Source organism: Clarias gariepinus, chromosome 12, assembly GCF_024256425.1.
Source record: "Clarias gariepinus isolate MV-2021 ecotype Netherlands chromosome 12, CGAR_prim_01v2, whole genome shotgun sequence".
Classification (NCBI taxonomy): domain Eukaryota; kingdom Metazoa; phylum Chordata; class Actinopteri; order Siluriformes; family Clariidae; genus Clarias; species Clarias gariepinus.
The window spans coordinates 4,217,082-4,236,431 of NC_071111.1; the positions used below are offsets into that span (position 1 = coordinate 4,217,082).

The 19,350-nt window shown below is 44.7% G+C and overlaps 1 protein-coding gene across 6 annotated transcripts in view; it reads right to left on the bottom strand.

Moving 5' to 3' along the window:
• The window catches only part of ppp1r12a (protein phosphatase 1, regulatory subunit 12A), a 46,666-nt gene that overhangs the window by 3,529 nt on the left and 23,787 nt on the right, over positions 1-19,350 (bottom strand). The window contains exons 4-26 of one of the 6 annotated variants that reach the window (XM_053508447.1): positions 19,033-19,192; positions 18,710-18,854; positions 18,003-18,077; positions 17,714-17,808; positions 17,443-17,600; positions 16,710-16,828; positions 15,488-15,709; positions 15,095-15,180; positions 13,778-13,891; positions 11,310-11,447; positions 8,884-9,006; positions 6,945-7,073; positions 6,750-6,840; positions 6,480-6,662; positions 6,148-6,316; positions 5,871-5,986; positions 5,643-5,708; positions 5,204-5,220; positions 4,924-5,032; positions 4,373-4,477; positions 3,880-3,927; positions 3,718-3,754; positions 2,778-2,828 (exon numbers count right to left, since the gene is read on the bottom strand). In XM_053508447.1, the coding sequence (XP_053364422.1) occupies positions 2,797-2,828; positions 3,718-3,754; positions 3,880-3,927; positions 4,373-4,477; positions 4,924-5,032; positions 5,204-5,220; positions 5,643-5,708; positions 5,871-5,986; positions 6,148-6,316; positions 6,480-6,662; positions 6,750-6,840; positions 6,945-7,073; positions 8,884-9,006; positions 11,310-11,447; positions 13,778-13,891; positions 15,095-15,180; positions 15,488-15,709; positions 16,710-16,828; positions 17,443-17,600; positions 17,714-17,808; positions 18,003-18,077; positions 18,710-18,854; positions 19,033-19,192 (2,537 nt within the window). In that variant the 3' untranslated portion in view covers positions 2,778-2,796. Of the gene's footprint in view, positions 1-2,777; positions 2,829-3,717; positions 3,755-3,879; positions 3,928-4,357; positions 4,478-4,923; positions 5,033-5,203; positions 5,221-5,642; positions 5,709-5,870; positions 5,987-6,147; positions 6,317-6,479; positions 6,663-6,749; positions 6,841-6,944; positions 7,074-8,883; positions 9,007-11,309; positions 11,448-13,777; positions 13,892-15,094; positions 15,181-15,487; positions 15,710-16,709; positions 16,829-17,442; positions 17,601-17,713; positions 17,809-18,002; positions 18,078-18,709; positions 18,855-19,032; positions 19,193-19,350 lie in introns of all 6 variants that reach the window. The other 5 variants (XM_053508446.1, XM_053508445.1, XM_053508444.1 and 2 more) reach the window with 5 other exon arrangements.

The following is a 19,350-nucleotide window of genomic DNA, read 5'->3' on the forward strand; positions in this document are numbered from 1 at the left end:
ACACACACACACACCAGTGTAACTAATAAACTGAGAGATGAAATAAAGAGGCATAAAGAAATGAGGGAGATTTTCTAAGTCTAACCTGGAGAAATTGGATTTTTCTACATGGACAGAATTAGAGTTATATATTATATATAAAGATATTAATATTTTGTTCCTATATACAGAGTATCGGTCAGTGTAATGTAAATCTAATCCTTAAGATAAAATAAAAATAAAGGTACTCATACATTTCTACACATTCCTGGCTCCTAATTTCTTTTTTTTTATATATACAAATATATATATATTTATTTATTTTTAAATAAGCAGAACTATGGAAAATCTGAAATTAAAAATAGTATTTGTGTCTTTTTAATACATAAACTGTCCATTAAATAAATAAATTCAAATTTTTGGGGGGCAAGAAAAAAAAGAAACCTGGTCAAAAACATATAAATTATATTAAACAATTTAAACAAGTTTGAGAATTATTTGTACTGTATTTTATTAAATATATTTTATTTTTAAAGCAAAATGTGAAATATAACACATTACATTAATTTTTTTTAAATAAATATTCTGATATTTTCTTTATGAGAAATTTCTTCTTTGGGGAACTTTGCTGAAAATGTAATGGGTAACTATATTTATTTAGGATTTATGAAAAAAAAAATTTAATAAAGAATAAGTAATGGGTTGTTAAGAATGGATTGTAATATGACTTGTGTGTATTTGTGCGTGTGCTCGTTTGTGTGTGTGTGTGTGTGTGTGTGTGTATTAAGATGCATGAGTGCCATATGCAGTAGCCATGCAGTCCAGTAAAACTTCAGGCAACAGAACCAGATTATACAATAAACGAGGTGCAATAAATGAATAAAACTGAAGGTGTGTGTGAAGCTCTGCTCTGAGTGAGAGACACATCAGTTCATGCAGGAAGCCAGTCTGGTCCAAACAGAGCCACACACTCACACGGCAACACACTCCAGACCCAAACCTGATCACCAGCACACACAGTTATTACTGAGAAACCGGAGAATTGAAGACCACACACACACACACACACACACACACACTAATAATAACACTAATAACTGCATGGCGACTTAAACTTAAACTCATAAATTAATTATTTAACTTTTAATTTATTTATTAATGAAAAAAAATAGAAATAGCACTATTGATAAAACAATAATACTAAAGATCATTTTTTTAAATTAATATTTATTTTTAATATTTAAAATATTTAAAATATTAATAAATACATTACAATTTTATAATCATTTTATTTTTTAAATATTTGTATTTATTAAAAATCATTTTAATGTTAAAATTAATAAATATACTAATTTGATAGCATATTAATAAATACATATTTTTGGTATTAGTTATTTTATTATTCTTCACATTTCTTTATTACTAAAAATAAGCATTACTCTGTAAAAGAATGTTGTGACAATTTATCATGATATTAATATTGTGTTCATCCTTACAGTTGGTAAAATCATTTAAAAGTTTTATTATAATATAGAATACAAAATAATTAAAATAAATTAATATAAATATAGTATAATATAGGTTAATGTAGCATAATTTAGCTATAGATTAATATAGGTTAATGTAGCATAATTTTATAGAATTTAACATCTTATATAATTTAATAAATCAATTTAATATAGTATAATTTGATAAATTATATATATATATATATACGAGTTCTTTATCGCAGTGCGGCGTCATGTTACTGCACCGTGCGAGAGGTTTCTCAGTAATAACATCACTCACTGCAAGAAATGCAGAAAAACTCTAATTAAGGGGCGGAGCAACAGCAGGCAGCACCTGCCTGTCTACAGGAGAGGGCAGGGCCAAAATAGCACATGTAAATAGACTGGGCGGGGCTTAAAGATCAGCGGCGGGCAGTTTGTAGAGAACGCGGGCCAAAGCTCTGTTCTCCGCCTGCAATCGCTCATTATACCGCCTCAGAGCCTGAACCTGCTTTATCTCTGGGAGGTTCTACACACACACACACACACACACACACACACACACACACACACACACACACACACACACACACACACACAGGGAATAAAGGAAGAGAGAGACAGGTAGAGAAAGAGGATATGAGGACCAGATGGAGGAGAGATTCAAGAAAAGGGTAGTGGAGTGAAAACAAAAGGAAAGAGGGATGAGAGAGAAAAGAGAGAAAGATTAGAGAAACAGAAACAAGAGGTAACAACATGAAAGAGGAAGGAGTGTGAGATCAAAGAGAGGTGTGTTACTGTATAATAGTGTAACAACATACAACTGTGTGGCTTTGCTTTAAACAAGTATCATTACAGTCACTTACACTTACACACACACACACACACACTTCTTTGTTGCTATAGTTTTGTCCCTTCTTTGCGCAGTTAAAAAAAAAAAAATCATTATGTTGAAAGATAAAAAGATTAACTGAAGCAGAGAGAGGCGATCTGTGGGGTCCAAGCACTTTTCATAAACACCACACACACACGCGCTCACACACTCGGTGTAACGGGCCACAGTTACCATTCCCCTTAAAGGTCACGCCTCATCCTTGCTAACACACACAGCTAAACACACACTTCCAGCTCTAGTGACTGTTATAAACACCAGGCTGGTCTCAAATGGTACACGCACGCACGCACGCACGCACGCACGCACGCACGCACACAAAACAACAAAAAAGTAATCAGTTGCAATGTGTTTATTTTTCACATTTATACACGTGTGTGTGTGTGTGTGTGTGTGTGTGTGTATATATATACAAGTACCTTAAGTTCCTCCTCCATCTCAGAGATCTTTCTTTCTAGAGCTCGTCGTTCCTGCACACACACACAAAAAAATCATGTGGTACACTCTTAAATAACCAATACAAGTACACACTCTCGCACAGCAACAACGCGCGCACACACTCTCGCACATCAACACACACTCTCGCACAGCAACACACACTCTCGCACAGCAACAACGCGCGCACACTCTCGCACAGCAACAACGCGCGCACACTCTCGCACAGCAACAACGCGCGCACACTCTCGCACAGCAACACACATATGCAAATATCTTCGCACACACTCTTGCACTCACACAAACAAAACATATCAGTGCACACACACAAACACACCTGCACAGACGCCTACATGCATTTGCTCGCAGGCACACAAATATATACGAACATATACAACATTTGGATACGAGTACACCAACCCATCAACCAACAACACACACACACACACACACACACACACACACACACACACACACAGAGGTGAAAGTGAAAAAACACAACACAAGCTGCTGTGTAAAAACAAACCAAAGCCAAACATATGAAATAACAATCAGCAATGTGTACACACACACACACACACACACACACACACACACACACAGTGTACGCAACATACAGTTGCACCTCATTCTGCAAAAAACATGAAAACCTCTCTTTTTTACACACACACACACACACACACACACACACACAGGTGAGTGTTTAAACAAACAGAAGCAGTGATCAGTGTTGAAATGATTATACAGAGTGAATGCAAAACACAACATACAGATTTAAAAGTGACCACTCAAAAACACACACGTGTAACACGGGGCTCTCGTGATTGGCTGATAAAGCAGCCCCGCCCCCTGGTTTTTGGCAGTGACAGGCATGTGTATCGGCCAATAGCGGAGCTCGATAAAGTTAATTTATTTAGACGTTACCGAAAGCACCGAGCCGGTACTGAGACCTGGCAGCAACCTTCAGATATAAACCAGTTTAAAGAGTTATGAGTCTCTCTCTCACACACACACACACACACACACACACACACACACAGTATTCTCCATATTAAACAAAGCAATGTGTGTGTGCAAAGTGTTTACCCTTTTCTCCATCTCCAGCTGTGATCTATCAGCAAAGCGCTCCTGTCTCTGTAAACACACACACACACACACACACACACACACACACAGTTAACTTCTTTATAACCATATGTGAGTCTTCACACTGAATTGCTGCTCGTTTATAACAGCATGAACACAGACATAGTTAACTGATAGGGATTCACCCTCAACTATAACCGCCCCCCCACCCGTAACTGCCCCCTCATCTACCCCCCACCTGTAAATGCCCCCTCATCTACCCCCCACCTGTAACCGCCCCCTTACCAACCCACTCACCTGTAAATGCCCCCTCACCACCCCTTCTTCAACTGTATTTGCCCCCTCACACCCTCATCTACAACTGCACCTACCACACACACCCGTAACCCCCCCCACACACACCCCTATAATCCGCCCCCACACACACCCGTAATTCCCCCTCACACACGAAATCCTCACACACTCGTAACCATCTCACCTGTAATCCTCTCACCTGTGTGGCCTTCTCCAGCTGTCGCTTCAGGTCCTCCAGCTCCAGATGTGTGTCACGTAACTGAGACTTCAGCTTCTCATTTTCAGCTTGGATCTGTTCATAAAGCTACACACACACACACACACACACATCACACACACACACACACACACACACAAATCAAGCTAAAGAAAACAAAACACTGTCCTTCCTGAGAAGTGGCACCTAGTGTTGCTAACTGGTATATGATACGCTATTATGATCTGTGTGTGTGTGTGCGCGCGCAGGTGCATGAGTAAGTGAGTGAGTGAGTGAGTGAGTGAGTGAGTGAGTGAGTGAGTGAGTGAGTAAGGGAGGGAGGGAGGGAGTGACAGATTGAGGATTTCCTGCCTCCACACCCTTCCGCTCTATTTACCTCTCTATAATTTCTACAGTAAACTTCTCCTCTCTGATTTCTTTGCCACAGCTAAACACACACACACTTTCTGTTCAACACTAAAACCTTTTCTGTAATTTCCAAAAAGTCCCCCCGCCCCCATCCACCTCCAATAAAAATAAAAAAGGGTTACCACCTTCTTGTAGTCAGTGTTGTCGTCTCGGTCGAGGCGTGAGTATGGCCGGCGGCTCTCTCTGTGCTCATAACGATCAGTGAGGGACAAACCGGAGGACACGCCGTCGTTTCTGACCAGACACCACATCACAACAGTTTTAAACAAACGTTTAGGAGATTAAAAAGATCTAAAAATAAAAAAGCACTTTCTAAAGACAGAGACGTCCATGTAGAACCTATCACTATTGTGTGTGCGCGTGTCTATGTGTGTGCGTGTGGGTGTGTAAAAAAGAGTCACATACCTCAAGAGTCTTTCACTCTGTAAAACAAAGAACACAAAAGATGATTAGTAATTAGAACAATTAAAGAATTACGAAGAATTTTCTCTGCAACATTCACACACTAAAAACTATTTAATATAAAAGTCCCTGTACTGAGGTCCCCGGCTCTCGGCCAGTCCCTGTACTGAGGTCCCCGGCTCTCGGCCAGTCCCTGTACTGAGGTCCCCGGCTCTCGGCCAGTCCCTGTACTGAGGTCCCCGGCTCTCGGCCAGTCCCTGTACTGAGGTCCCCGGCTCTCGGCCAGGCCCTGTACTGAGGTCCCCGGCTCTCGGCCAGGCCCTGTACTGAGGTCCCCGGCTCTCGGCCAGGCCCTGTACTGAGGTCCCCGGCTCTCGGCCAGTCCCTGTACTGAGGTCCCCGTCTCCCGGTCAGGCCCGGTGTGAATATAGCATGATGGTACCTGAGGTTCTGCTTTAGTGCTTCCTTCCTCTGAGTCCGAGTGCTGCTCTGGGTCATTCTCATCACTCTGTAACACACAAGTAGCACACACCCTATTTTAGTGGTTTTATAAACAAACAGAACATTAAGTGTATAACAGAACGTTAAAGCTGTGTGTGTGTGTGTGTGTGTGTGTGTGTGTGTGTGTGTGTGTGTGTGTGTGTGTGTGAATTAATATAGGTGTCTGTACATCTTGGGTCCAAAACGGGACTCCGGTAGAACGTCGTTTCTCTCGAGGGCGTCTGCGATCACGTATAGAGCGAGGCTGAGTTCTATCCTCTCCCTCCTTCTCCTCTTCTTTTTTATCTAAAAACACACACACACACACACACACACACACACACACACACACACACACACACACACACACACACACCACCATCTAACACCAGTTTTAAAAAGGGCTTGACTGAAGGATGCTTGACAGATTAGGATGAAATTTTCGAGGCGTGTTTTTAACGTGTTACCCTTTTCAGTGTCCCGGGCGGAGCTTCTGTAGCTGGGCGTGATTCCACTCAGACTGTCAGGACGGTTCAGCGAGGACGAGGAGGAGGAAGTGTAGAGGGATGAAGATGTGATGGAGGATGACGGCGCAGTAGTCGACGTGGATGAGCTCAAGGAGGGGGTACGGTAACGCTGTGTGTAAAATATACAAATGGCGTTAAAAACAGGATGAAGTGTAGCAAGCTTAAGGTTTAAGGTGTTTCACATTTGCATATTCTTTAAAGACGAGTTTCTTGCTAAAAAGTACTGGCACCTATGCACCGATTAACATCCTGACGACGGATCTCTCGCTCACCTCCTCGAAGCGATAGCGCGATCGATAGTCATCCTCCTTCGCCTCTACCTCCTTCTTCTCCTCCTGCTTTTCCTTGTCCTGTTTTTCCTTCTCTTCTTTCTCCTTCTCCTCCTCTCGGGACCGGGTTGGTCGACTGCGTCCGATGGTCTTCTCCGCCTCCTGGAGATCAGTTAAGGTCACGCCCTAAAAAAAGAACAAGTGTTAGGGATCAAAATGTATAAATATAGACGACAGTTTGGATATAGCAAGTTACTGAAAGAGGTGCGGTACCTGTGTGGACCTTCTGGACTGTCGAGCCTGTCGAGATCGAGCTTTCCTCTGAGACTCCGACTCCTCATCACGTACAGGAGTGAGGTATGATCTACACATGAAGGTACTCAATTTACCAATAATACAGAGATACTTAATTCAAACAACAGATTTAGAGTCAAAGTTTGAAGAGCGGAGGATTCTTACTGAGCGTACCTGCGTCTCTCTCGGCCGTCTCCTGCAGTAGTGTGTGTGGTGGTGGTGGTTGTGGTGGCTGCAGTGTTAATTGTAGGGATTACAGTCGCCGACTCCTTCTCTTTATCAGCACCATCCTCGGACCAAAACCTAAACGTGAACAATATTCTCCTTACTCCAGAATATATGTAGATATTTTTAATGCAGATAAAAAATTAGAGCTTGGTCATGAATCATATGACCAAGTTTGACTTTAATGGCTTCCCATAATCGCAGCACGGTTACCCAGCTGTGTGATAATGGCAATACGACTAAGGAAACATCACCAGGTGTCCTGAACGGCAATTTTCATTATAAAAAGCTTCTAGATGCCAGGGGTAGCTCAGTGGTTAAGGCATTGGACTACGGTTCGGAAGATCCCAGGTTCAAACCCCACAACAACCAAGTTGCCACTGTTGGGCCCTTGAACAAAACCCTTAACCCTCAACTGCTCAGGTGTATAATGAGATAAAAAGAATACAATAAATGCAACAAACGGAAGTGGTGGCTTAGCTGGCTAAGGCTGTTGATAATTGAATATGAGGATCCGGGTTTGAGCCCATCGGTGGTTTGCCACACGACATACTACTCAGCCTCTGTATGCAGTGCAGGTCCTATTCAAGAGATTTTAATTTATCATGTATTAAATGTTAATGGTTGAAATACCATAAAACTATATAACGTGTTTCCTCTAACCAGTTTGTCATTAATTTCTTTAGTGTGTACATCTGAGGATTTTAAAATGATCAATTGTCTATCAGCTGTTGTGTGGGCCAATAGATGAGATTGCCTTGTGCAACACACACACACACATACTTCGAAGGAGACCAACGGCAACGATGACATCTTGTCCAATCTACTTCCATATTCAGGTACGAGTTAGTTTCCATATCTGATTTGATCCATGCCCGAGTACGCTGTATCATTTAAGTGGACTCGGGACAAAATGGTTGTGTTCACACTGATCAACATGAACCAGACTTTCTGGTCAAGTGATCTTGGAAACGATCCTGGGAACCCTAATGTGAAAACGTTCTAACACCTAAAAACAATGTATAGGACTTTACCATCACCTATACTTGTTTTAAAAATTCTTTAATTGTTTTAAAATATTATTTTTATAACAAGTGTCTCTGATTTGCCTATTTAATATGCCAAATATTTTGTTCACCAGCTTGACTCTTCGCCAGATAAATTAAGAATGGGGTAAAACACAGAGTGATAGACACACACCCAAGATGACTTATTTACATTTGAGTTCATTAAACAGAAAAACTGTAATCTACAAAAGATACTGGGTAAAGACAAGGACAAATATAGTTGCAGGCAACGATGAGGGGCCCAAGCACCCTGTCCCATCGCCACCCGGTTGCACAGCACAACTTGCTTACATCACACACTATACAGGGCTAATGTCAGTTTGAGCCCTAAACATTTGTTGAGTGTGTGTGTGTGTGCACATGTGTGAGAAGGTTAGTGTGTGTGAGAGTGAGGAAGAGGTGTGTGTGTGTGTGTGTGTGTGTGTGTGTGTGTGTGTGTGTGTTTGTGTAAGACATGTGGATGTGTCAGTCTACGTGTGATGAGTAAATGTGTGTGTGTGTGGTGTGAGTGTCTGTGTGTGTGTTAACATTAGTGATGTGTTTGTTAGTAAGTGTGAGACATTCTTACTGTGACTTCTTACTGTGTGTGTGTGTGTGTGTGTGTGTGCGGCGTGTGAGACAGAAGTGAGTGTTAAAATTTGTGTGCGTGTGTGTATACGTGCGTCTGTGAGTGTGAGTGTTAAAATTGTGATACGTGTGTTTGTGCATGTGTGTGCGTCCTGAGAGAGGTGTGTGTGTGTTAACATTTGTAATGTGTGTTGTGTATGTGTGCGTGTGCGTGTCTAAAAAAGAAATCAGTGCATGTATGCATTTGTGTGTACCTGGACACACTGCGGTGACCTGTAGGTGAGGTAATAGTGGTAGTGGAGGTGGAGCTTGTCGTCGTGGTAACAGTGGAGGAAGTGGAGCTCGCAGGGTCTTCTTGCCTCCTTCCAAACGATCCGCTACAAACATACAATTAACTTAAATGCAACTCAGACACATTACTTAGCCCCCCCACCCCTTTTTTAAATAAATAAAGACAAAACCCTGTGAACGGTAAACAAAACACATTAATGATTTTTAATGTTTTAATCACAGACAAAAATGCAACACACAGCGATCTCCAACTTTTGGTCTTCCACAAATCATGCAGAGCAGGAACTGCATGATGCAGAGTGTGTGTGTGTGTGTGTGTAACAGCAGTGTGCATTTCCATGACTCTGTTGTTGGCTGTAACATTTCATTTTTAATTAAACCCTGTGTATAATTGGGCCTTGCAAATAATCACAAACAGTTTTGGCTAAGAGAGCTTTGCTCAGATTTGAACTTCATTAACACTTTACTAACACCTACAATGTGAAATGAGACACCCTCAAGCCCATTTGGGAGCCATGTCTTTCCGCTAACTGCCTAGAGCTCCTCATCCCTGTCCAGCAATTCTACAGTTTCAGTTGTTCTTCTACAGAACTCCAGTAGTTCCTGCTTCGCTTCTAATAATCCCAATTTCCACCCTACTTTTGTTATCCAACTAGTTACCACTAGTTCCAGAAATGGTTCCTTCTAAAATCCCCCTTGTTCCAGAAATGGTCCCCGTTGTCAGTATACACCCTTGTCCCCGTTGTTTGATCAGTGTCCCCCTAGTCCCCGTTGCTCTGTCAGTGCCCCCCCCAGCCCCCGTTGCTCTGTCAGTGCCCCCCCCAGCCCCCGTTGCTCTGTCAGTGCCCCCCCCTAGCCCCCGTTGCCCTGTCAGTATGCCCCCCTAGTCCCCGTTGTTCTGTCAGTGCCCCCCCTAGTCCCCGTTGCTCTGTCAGTATCCCCCCTAGTCCCCGTTGCTCTGTCAGTATCCCCCCTAGTCCCCGTTGCTCTGTCAGTATCCCCCGCTAGTCCCCGTTGCTCTGTCAGTATCCCCCGCTAGTCCCCGTTGCTCTGTCAGTATCTCCCCTAGTCCCCGTTGTTCTGTCAGTGCCCCCCGCCCAGTCCCCGTTGTTCTGTCAGTATCTCCCCTAGTCCCCATTGCCCTGTCCTGGCAATACCTCCCAGTCCCCTTCTTCCTAGCAGTATACCCAGTCACTGGACATACTGTGTGATCAGGCCACATAATTGCAGGGATTTGGGGGAAGAAAGTCAGCTTTAATTCACACTTTAACAAATTGGGCACCAATTGTCAGTATCCCCCCTAGTCCCCGTTGCTCTGTCAGTATGCCCCCCGGCCCCCGTTGTTCTGTCAGTATGCCCCCCTAGTCCCCGTTGTTCTGTCAGTGCCCCCCCTAGTCCCCGTTGCTCTGTCAGTGCCCCCCCTAGTCCCCGTTGCTCTGTCAGTATCCCCCCCAGTCCCCGTTGCTCTGTCAGTATCCCCAACTATTCCCCGTTGCTCTGTCAGTATCCCCAACTATTCCCCGTTGCTCTGTCAGTATCCCCAACTAGTCCTTGTTGCTCTGTCAGTATCCCCAACTAGTCCTTGTTGCTCTGTCAGTATCCCCAACTAGTCCTTGTTGCTCTGTCAGTATCCCCAACTAGTCCTTGTTGCTCTGTCAGTATCCCCAACTAGTCCTTGTTGCTCTGTCAGTATCCCCAACTAGTCCCCGTTGCTCTGTCAGTATCCCCCCCTAGTCCCCGTTGCTCTGTCAGTATCCCCCCTAGTCCCCGTTGCTCTGTCAGTATCTCCCCCTAGTCCCCGTTGCTCTGTCAGTATCTCCCCCTAGTCCCCGTTGCTCTGTCAGTATCTCCCCTAGTCCCCGTTGCTCTGTCAGTATCCCCCCTAGTCCCCGTTGCTCTGTCAGTATCCCCCCTAGTCCCCGTTGCTCTGTCAGTATCTCCCCTAGTCCCCGTTGTTCTGTCAGTGCCCCCCGCCCAGTCCCCGTTGTTCTGTCAGTATCTCCCCTAGTCCCCATTGCTCTGTCCTGGCAATACCTCCCAGTCCCCTTCTTCCTAGCAGTATACCCAGTCACTGGACATACTGTGTGATCAGGCCACATAATTGCAGGGATTTGGGGGAAGAAAGTCAGCTTTAATTCACACTTTAACAAATTGGGCACCAAGAGCACATAGAAGAACTCTCAAGCAGCCTATAAAAACCAACAAATTGGAGACCCTTTTTCAAAGTGGTTTTAGGCTTTTATTAGTGAGGTCCCTCATATTACATTATAGTAACAGGCATGTAAATCCTGATATACCCATTTTTAACTGTGCAAAAGATTTAGTGAACCAATTGCATGGAAACACATCTAGAGTAAGAAAGAGTGTGCTTGAGAGGGTGCGTGTGTACCTGCGGTGTATGCTGTAAGACTGGTAGTAGGACGGTGAGGCTTTAGTGCTGTTAGGATCCAAACTGGAAGCCGAAGATGATTTTGCAGGAAGATCGCGAGAGCTGCTGCTTCGGCCGATTGTTAAAGTGTGTGACGTGCTGCAGAGTGCGTGACTGTTAGCAAGATGTGAAGACACACATATGCACACAAACACACCTACATCATAGTGGGCGTTTAGTAACTGATATCTACACTACTACCCATACACCTGCAGAATGTATGTTATCACCTGCACTGATGTTTATCTAAGTATTGATAACATTTTAAATAGATGATCAAACTTGGCTCCTAATAACCAGTTTAAAATATGGATTGAAAACTCCACATCAAATTACAGACTACATACCTAAAAAATATGTACAAATAGTAGCTCAGTTTCCATGAAATGACCAGTCATCATTGTATTAGAATGCAGAAAAAGATTTTACTGTCCATCCAGTATTCCCCTAGTTCCTAGCTTCTAGTATATTTCAAAGCTCTACCTGGCCTTGTAGTTTCACTGAATTTCCTCTCCCCTTCTAGTACCTCAGTCTTCCCAGTATCCTTACAATGACCCCCGACTTCGTTATAATCTTTTAGTATCCCACTAGTTCTTTCTGTCCTTGCAGCATCTCCCTAGCTCCTTCTGTCCCCGCGATATCCCCCCCAGTCTCTTCTGTTCCTGCGGTATCCCCCCCCAGTCCCTTCTGTCCCCGCGGTATCCCCCGACTAGTCCCTTCTGTCCCCGCGGTATCCCCCCCCCCTTAGTCCCTTCTGTCCCCGCGGTATCCCCCCCTCCTTAGTCCCTTCTGTCCCCGCGGTATCCCCCCCCCCTAGTCCCTTCTGTCCCCGCGGTATCCCCCCCCCCTAGTCCCTTCTGTCCCCGCGGTATCCCCCCCCCCCCTTAGTCCCTTCTGTCCCCGCGGTATCCCCCCCCCCCCCTTAGTCCCTTCTGTCCCCGCGGTATCCCCCCCCCCCCTTAGTCCCTTCTGTCCCCGCGGTACCCCCCCCCCTAGTCCCTTCTGTCCCCGCGGTATCCCCCCCCCCCCTTAGTCCCTTTTGTCCCCGCGGTACCCCCCCCCCTAGTCCCTTCTGTCCCCGCGGTACCCCCCCCCCCTAGTCCCTTCTGTCCCCGCGGTACCCCCCCCCTAGTCCCTTCTGTCCCCGCGGTACCCCCCCCCCCTAGTCCCTTCTGTCCCCGCGGTACCCCCCCCCCTAGTCCCTTCTGTCCCCGCGGTACCCCCCCCTAGTCCCTTCTGTCCCCGCGGTACCCCCCCCTAGTCCCTTCTGTCCCCGCGGTATCCCCCCCTTAGTCCCTTCTGTCCCCGCGGTACCCCCCCTAGTCCCTTCTGTCCCTGCAGTATCCCCCCCCCAGTCCCTTCTGTCCCTGCAGTATCCCCCCCCCCAGTCCCTTCTGTCCCTGCAGTATCCCCCCCCCCCTTAGTCCCTTCTGTCCCCGCGGTATCCCCCCCCTTAGTCCCTTCTGTCCCCGTGGTATCCTCCCCCCCTTAGTCCCTTCTGTCCCCGCGGTATCCCCCCCCCTTAGTCCCTTCTGTCCCCGCGGTATCCCCCCCCCCCCCCGAGTCCCTTCTGTCCCCGCGGTATCCCCCCCCCAGTCCCTTCTGTCTCCGCGGTATCCCCCCCCAGTCCCTTCTGTCTCCGCGGTATCCCCCCCCCAGTCCCTTCTGTCTCCGCGGTATCCCCCCCCCAGTCTCTTCTGTCCCCTCAAGATCCCCCACTTAGTTCCCACTGTATGTCCAACATTCTGTATACTTAAGCTAAAATTCTAGTGAAAGACAGAAACTATGTGTCAGAGGTAGAGCTGATGGGGAGGCAGACATGTTTATTAGCAACACATCCTTAGAGCAACACATTTAAAAACATAAGCACATGCCAAGCATTGTTAAAATATTACACAGTAAATGCAAAAGCAACGAGTGGTGACCAATACGCTAGGTTTAAAATGCTATTAACAGTTTAAATAATAGCATTTAATGTTAGCACAGCCTAAGATGTGTTTAATTAGAACTATTACCTATGCACATGTTATAAAGGTTTTATTTATATGACAGATGAATGGAATTAAATGGCTTTGTTAGTCAGTGGATGTTTGGAATGAAATAGAATAAATAAAGAAGTATTTAAGATTCAGATAAAGGCTAATTTGCACCCATCTCCAGAAAAACAAGCAGATGGACACCATCTCTACAGGGCTCAGCCAACCTGATAAAGGTACTGGAACCTTGATTAAGGCTAACAAGCTCATTTCCAGCTAACTAACACCTAATCCACATCTGGATATAGATAGAGCTGGACTCAGGTCTACTTAAAGGCCAGACTGAGCCCTGTTCTAGACAAAAGATGTGTTGAGCCTATTCTAGATTTAGGCCAGTCTGAATTTAGTTTTAGATAAAGGCATAACTAAACTCTGTTTTAGATAAAGGCCAACCTGCGCTGGTAGCTAGATGTTCGGTTCAAGGAGGTTGTGTCATTGTTCCTCAGATCTTCATCCCAGCGTCTTCGTGTGTAGGAACCGCTGCGCACCAGACTAGCCGCCGAGTCCCTGAGAACCAGAGACTAGAGTAGAACCATGGCATGTACAAAGTGCTATAGTGTGTGTGAGAGGTATCTTAGAAAACCCAGTATTTATTTAAAATTGTGTAACTGTTTCTAATTTAATGTTATTGTAAGGTAACGACTTTGCTACTTAAACTAGTATGTATATTTTAACAAACACACACTCCAAAACATATTAGTCTATGGAATCAGACGGACCTAACTAACCCCAACTGTGACCGAGCGACAGTTAGTGTAATGAACAGGAGGTGAGAGTAGTGTTAAACTCTTAGCGGTACTCTGTAGCCGTAAAGTGAGGAGAATAAACCATAGAGGTGGTGGACAGTCCTGAGAAACTCACCAGATTTACTTAATATTTATACTTATTACATTTTAGACTATCAGCTCCGTTAACTTAAGAGTTATGGGGTCGAATCTCAAATAGATTTAAACAGAAAGCTGGTGCACTATGTAGGGTGTATAATCCCTTGTTCCACACACAGAGTAGTGCCCTTGATCAGGGATTAGAGGGATTTGGGATTCACTCGTGTGTTGGCAGCTAGTTAGCTTTGTAGCTCGGCTTACGCGTAAATAAAACAACTTAATTAGATTACTGCAAAGACGGCGTGTTGTGTAAGACGACAAAACGTTATCAGATGTGTGTTCTTACTGAAAGTGCTTCTGTGACTGGGTGTGAATGTGGGATTGGTCAGGCAGCTGCTCTCTCCTCAGTACTGCGGACCGTACAGACCTACTCTCACCCACGCTGAGACACACAGTTAGTGTCATTAAGCACTGGACAACACCTGGGACACGCCCACTCATACACATAGTTACACATCACAGTGATGTTACTGTCTGTTATCAGCCCTCGTATAATAATGCCTCACGTCCAATAGGAAGCAATGTCTTTAGAACACTTTTTCATATGACTGTGATGGAGATAAATAAATTTTTTTTGAGTTTTGTGTAAAACTATTAATGTTTATAGTATTTATAATAAAAGTCATTGATTTTGAAACTATTTGAACATGTGTCTTTTTTTCCCCCAAAACCACAACCTTTGAGTTGTACGAGTTGCTATAAGCGCAAACACGCTGCATGCTGAGCTTCGTTTACATCTCACACTGCAACACACACCAGTGAACAGCAGTAGAGCGTGTGCTCAGCGACACGAACACTCTCGTACGACACGCCCTCATCCACGCACCTGTTTTCCTTCTCGTCGATGTCTGATGCACTCGGGTGTCTCCTGGGGAAAGTGGGTGCCACGTACGCCAGAGACTTCTCCTTCTCCTGAACAACAATACAGGCATTTTCATTATTATGAGACGCTGTTTTTGTGTGTCAGTGAAGGAGGTGAGGCCTCCGTGTCGGACACCAACATAAACCTAGATAATCTTAAACTTGTATTTTGTAATCTGTCTTGGTGACCATCCTAAAAATGGGTGGGGTTAAAAAACTGTACTACAGCCAGCCACTAGGGGGCCTCAGTGACCTGCTGGAGACTCTTCTGACGTCCACTCGTATTTCAGTGAGTGTAATTAGCCTGTGTGTCTCAGTAGAGGAGGGCGTGGCCTCCGTGTGTCTCTCTCACACACACCTTTTCCTTGTCCTTGTTGTCCAGTGAGGAGGTGAGGCGAGGCGAGGAAGCCGAACGCATCACCCCGCTCAGGTCCTTCTCCTTCTGTGATTCTTTAGCGGTGCTGATCTCTGCCAGCGCTCCGTAGCTTCCTGTCTTCCTCAGACCCAGTCTCCATGACGCCGGGGACTCGTCCTTCCTCTCCTCCTCCTTAGGAGACACCTTACCTGCAGGTAAACTCACCTGAGAGACGAGAGAGAGAGAGACAAGGGGAAAAGAAAGTGAAAAAATTAATCATGAGCTCATAGTATATAAACACACACACAGACACACACACAATTAGTGTGTAAGAATCTTAGCTTCTTATGAAGCATTCTAAGGCTTCAGTAAAGCTCAGTGCACATAAACATATCAAATAAATAAAAACAACTCTTTGGTTCATGATGTCAATAACGAGAGGGATGATGTCATGACGACAGGAGTGTTAAACAATCCACAGGAGTAACATTAACCCGTTTTAGTGACATCACACATCACCATGCAGAGAGGTTACGGGCTCGGATTAGCCAGCGCATCTTCTCATCGGTTAGGAATATGGGAGTGGGAGGGGCTTATTAATTTTTATTTTAGGGGGGAGGAGGAGCACACGCAAAGCCTCACCATCACTTTACTGGGCACAAGAGAAATGCCCGTTTTTCTCAAACCCTGACGCCACAATGCAGGACAGGCCTCGCCCGGCGCAGACATAAACTCACACTACAACACAAACACACACCGGGGGAGAGAGAGAGAGAGAGAGAGAGAGAGAGAGAGAGAGGAAACAGGGAGAAAGAAAGTGAGGAAGAATGAGAAGAGAAAGAGGGACAGAGAAAGAAAGAATGAGAAAATGAAAACAAGACAGGAGTAGAAGAGAGTGAACAGTGTGTCTGTCTGATTATATAATAAAGTAGCAGATTCAGTTCATCTGAAGGTTCATTAGAGGGCAGCACGCACTCACACTTTCTCTTGTGCGCTCACTCACTCACTCACGATTCCAGACAGTAAAGATTTCCAGAATATTGAAAAGAGAGACAATATAACACCGTGTGTGTGATTTCAGCCTCACACACACACACACAAACCGCAGCGGTGTGTCAGAGAGCAGTGCAAATGCTAAGCGCTAAATTAGCTCAGTCCTAGCGCGGTGCTGCAGTGTTATTTAACTCCGTATGCATTAGACCTGCGGTGTGGGCGGAGTCTGTACCTTTTTGACAGGCGAGGTAGGCGTGGCCGGGGTGTTGCTGGAGGCGGAGACTGGGGTAGTGGTGGGGGCGGGGACAGCGCTGATAGAGTTGCTGACAGGAGCGGATGATTTGGTCTTATCTGAAACAGAGACAGGAGGACAAGATCGCACTGATCAGGTACAAGATATTTATACATCATAATATTAATAAACCACAAAAATACTACTAACAATAATAACACATTTTGTACTGAATAAAAAAATGAAGCACTACAATAGTAATGAAATTAATAAGTATAAAAACTAAAACAAATAACAGAATTATGAATGTTTAAATAAGAAACTACACTTGATCACAAATAATAAAATAATTACAGGAAATAAATACATACATTAGATACAACTACAATAATAAATTAAATCAGACAACTCCTGTAGAGACTGTGCAGCAGGGGGCGCCATGGTGCAGCACTTCTCCTGTGAAAAACACTGGACACAACTCTTCGTCAATAAGGTTCCAAAAGGTACCAGTGTGTATACGGCCTGTGATACGCAGGTAGGAGTGGAGAGGGCGTGGCCTAGGCCCCTCCCGCTGTATGGAACTCCAGCGCTTCAAACGCGCGGAACTTTTCAAATTCTTTCAAAATTCAGGACGATACGCAATTTACCTCAGGTGCTCAAGAAAAACTACCATAATAATAATGTTTATAACAATAATAATAATAAGACAATAAAGTGTGTGTGTGTGTCCCACCTGCTTCATTCTCCGACTCCGAGTCGTCCTCCTCGTCTTCCTCACTGGAGCAGCTGGACTCGTCCTTCTTCCCATCGTCCTCTTCATCGGTCTTCTCTGACTCCAGGTTCTCGATGTGAGGAGCGTTCTTCTCCACCTCCAGTAACAGTGTCTCCTTACTGCAGGGTGCACAGGACATACACTACAGATAAATACACCTCAATAACATGGAGGGAGAGTGTGTGTGTGTGTGTGTGTGTGTGTGTGTGTGTGTGTGTGTGTGGTTCCTGACCTCTTCTCAGGTGTAGGTTTAGTGGACTGGTTGTTATCGGCTGTAGTGGTGGTCTCGATCAGAGGGGATTTCTTGACGCCTTTCTTCTCGATCAGCTGCCGGACGAGATCATCATCATCATCATTCAGACACTTCACAACTCATTAACATAATCACACTCGCTGGCCAACTTATTAGAAACACTACACTCCGAATCTCAAAGGGGTGTGTCTGTGTTCCTAATAAAGTGTCCTGTCCCTCTGGTCCTCTAGAGAGACATGCTCTGTGACATACAGACTGAACTCCTCACCAGGTTCTGTTTCTTCTGGAGCTCTTCTAAATATCCCATAACATCTTCATCTGCCACGTCGAACGCCGTCTGACCCTGAACACACACACGTTTATCACTAAACACTGTAAATGTTCATTATATTAATGTCATTTATTTGCATTAAAACACTGATTGGATTTAACAAGAAATAACACACTGCTCATTAAACCGTTCATCTCCTCATCCATTCATTCATCTCATCATTCTTTTATTCACCCAACGTTCTATTCATCCATCCATTTATCAATCCATCTTCTCACCCATCCATCTCCTCATTTAGTCATCTCTTCACCCACCTGCTTGTCCATCTTCTCCTCCATTAATTTATTGACCTGTCCATCCACCTGCTCGTCCATTTATCTCCTCATCTAATCATCTACTTACTCATATTCGTTCCCCCAATCTTCAATTTATCTACAAGCCCATCCAAAGCATGGCCCGTCACCCATTCACCTACTCATCCACCCATCTATAGCCTCATCCCTTGGTCCACTCATACATGCACCCATTAGTCCTCTACCCATCAACCCACTCATCCATCTATCCATCCACACATCAGTCCATTTATTTACACAAGTATCTGTTCATCCACTCGTCCGTCCCTTCAGCTGTTTGTGTTCAGACGTCATCATTCCCTGGTCTCGTTACTCCGTCATTAACACAAAGTATTAACAAGGTTTAATTACCACTTTATTAACGAGGTCCATGTCACACAGGTTCTCCACCAGGATCCTGCAGGCTTCATCCTTCCCCCAGTGAGCAGCAGCATGAAGAGGAGTCCAGCCATCATAATCTTTAATATTTACATCATAACCTGCCTGGATTAAAAGCCTGAAACACACACACACACCCCATTATATAATAAACACAACAGTGCTGGAGAGTCAACAGGGTCCCAAAGCCCACCTGTCACAGGTCCCAGTCCTTCATATACATCATCTTTCTTAGTTTAGAAATAAAACTAAAAATAATTTTTCGACCCAGTCTAGAGTCTAGACCCATCACTCACTTTAAAACCTCTGCGTAGCCTTTAGCAGCGGCGACATGTAGCGCGGTTCCTCCTGACTTAGCGTGCCGGACGTCGTTTATTTGCCCGCTGTTTAACCACTGGCGTGCGTCACGTAGCATGATTCTCTCTTCCTCCTTCCTCGCCGCCTCTATATCCACACCTTCAGGGGAAATAAACACCGAGATATCTCACCTCTCTGAGCCGGTCAAGCGTGTCTCATAATACTGTCTCATAACACAGTCATATTCATTAATAAATCAGAAATAATCATGTATTGGGAAAAGAGGGGAAAAAATAAATCCCAGTGTTGAACATTTA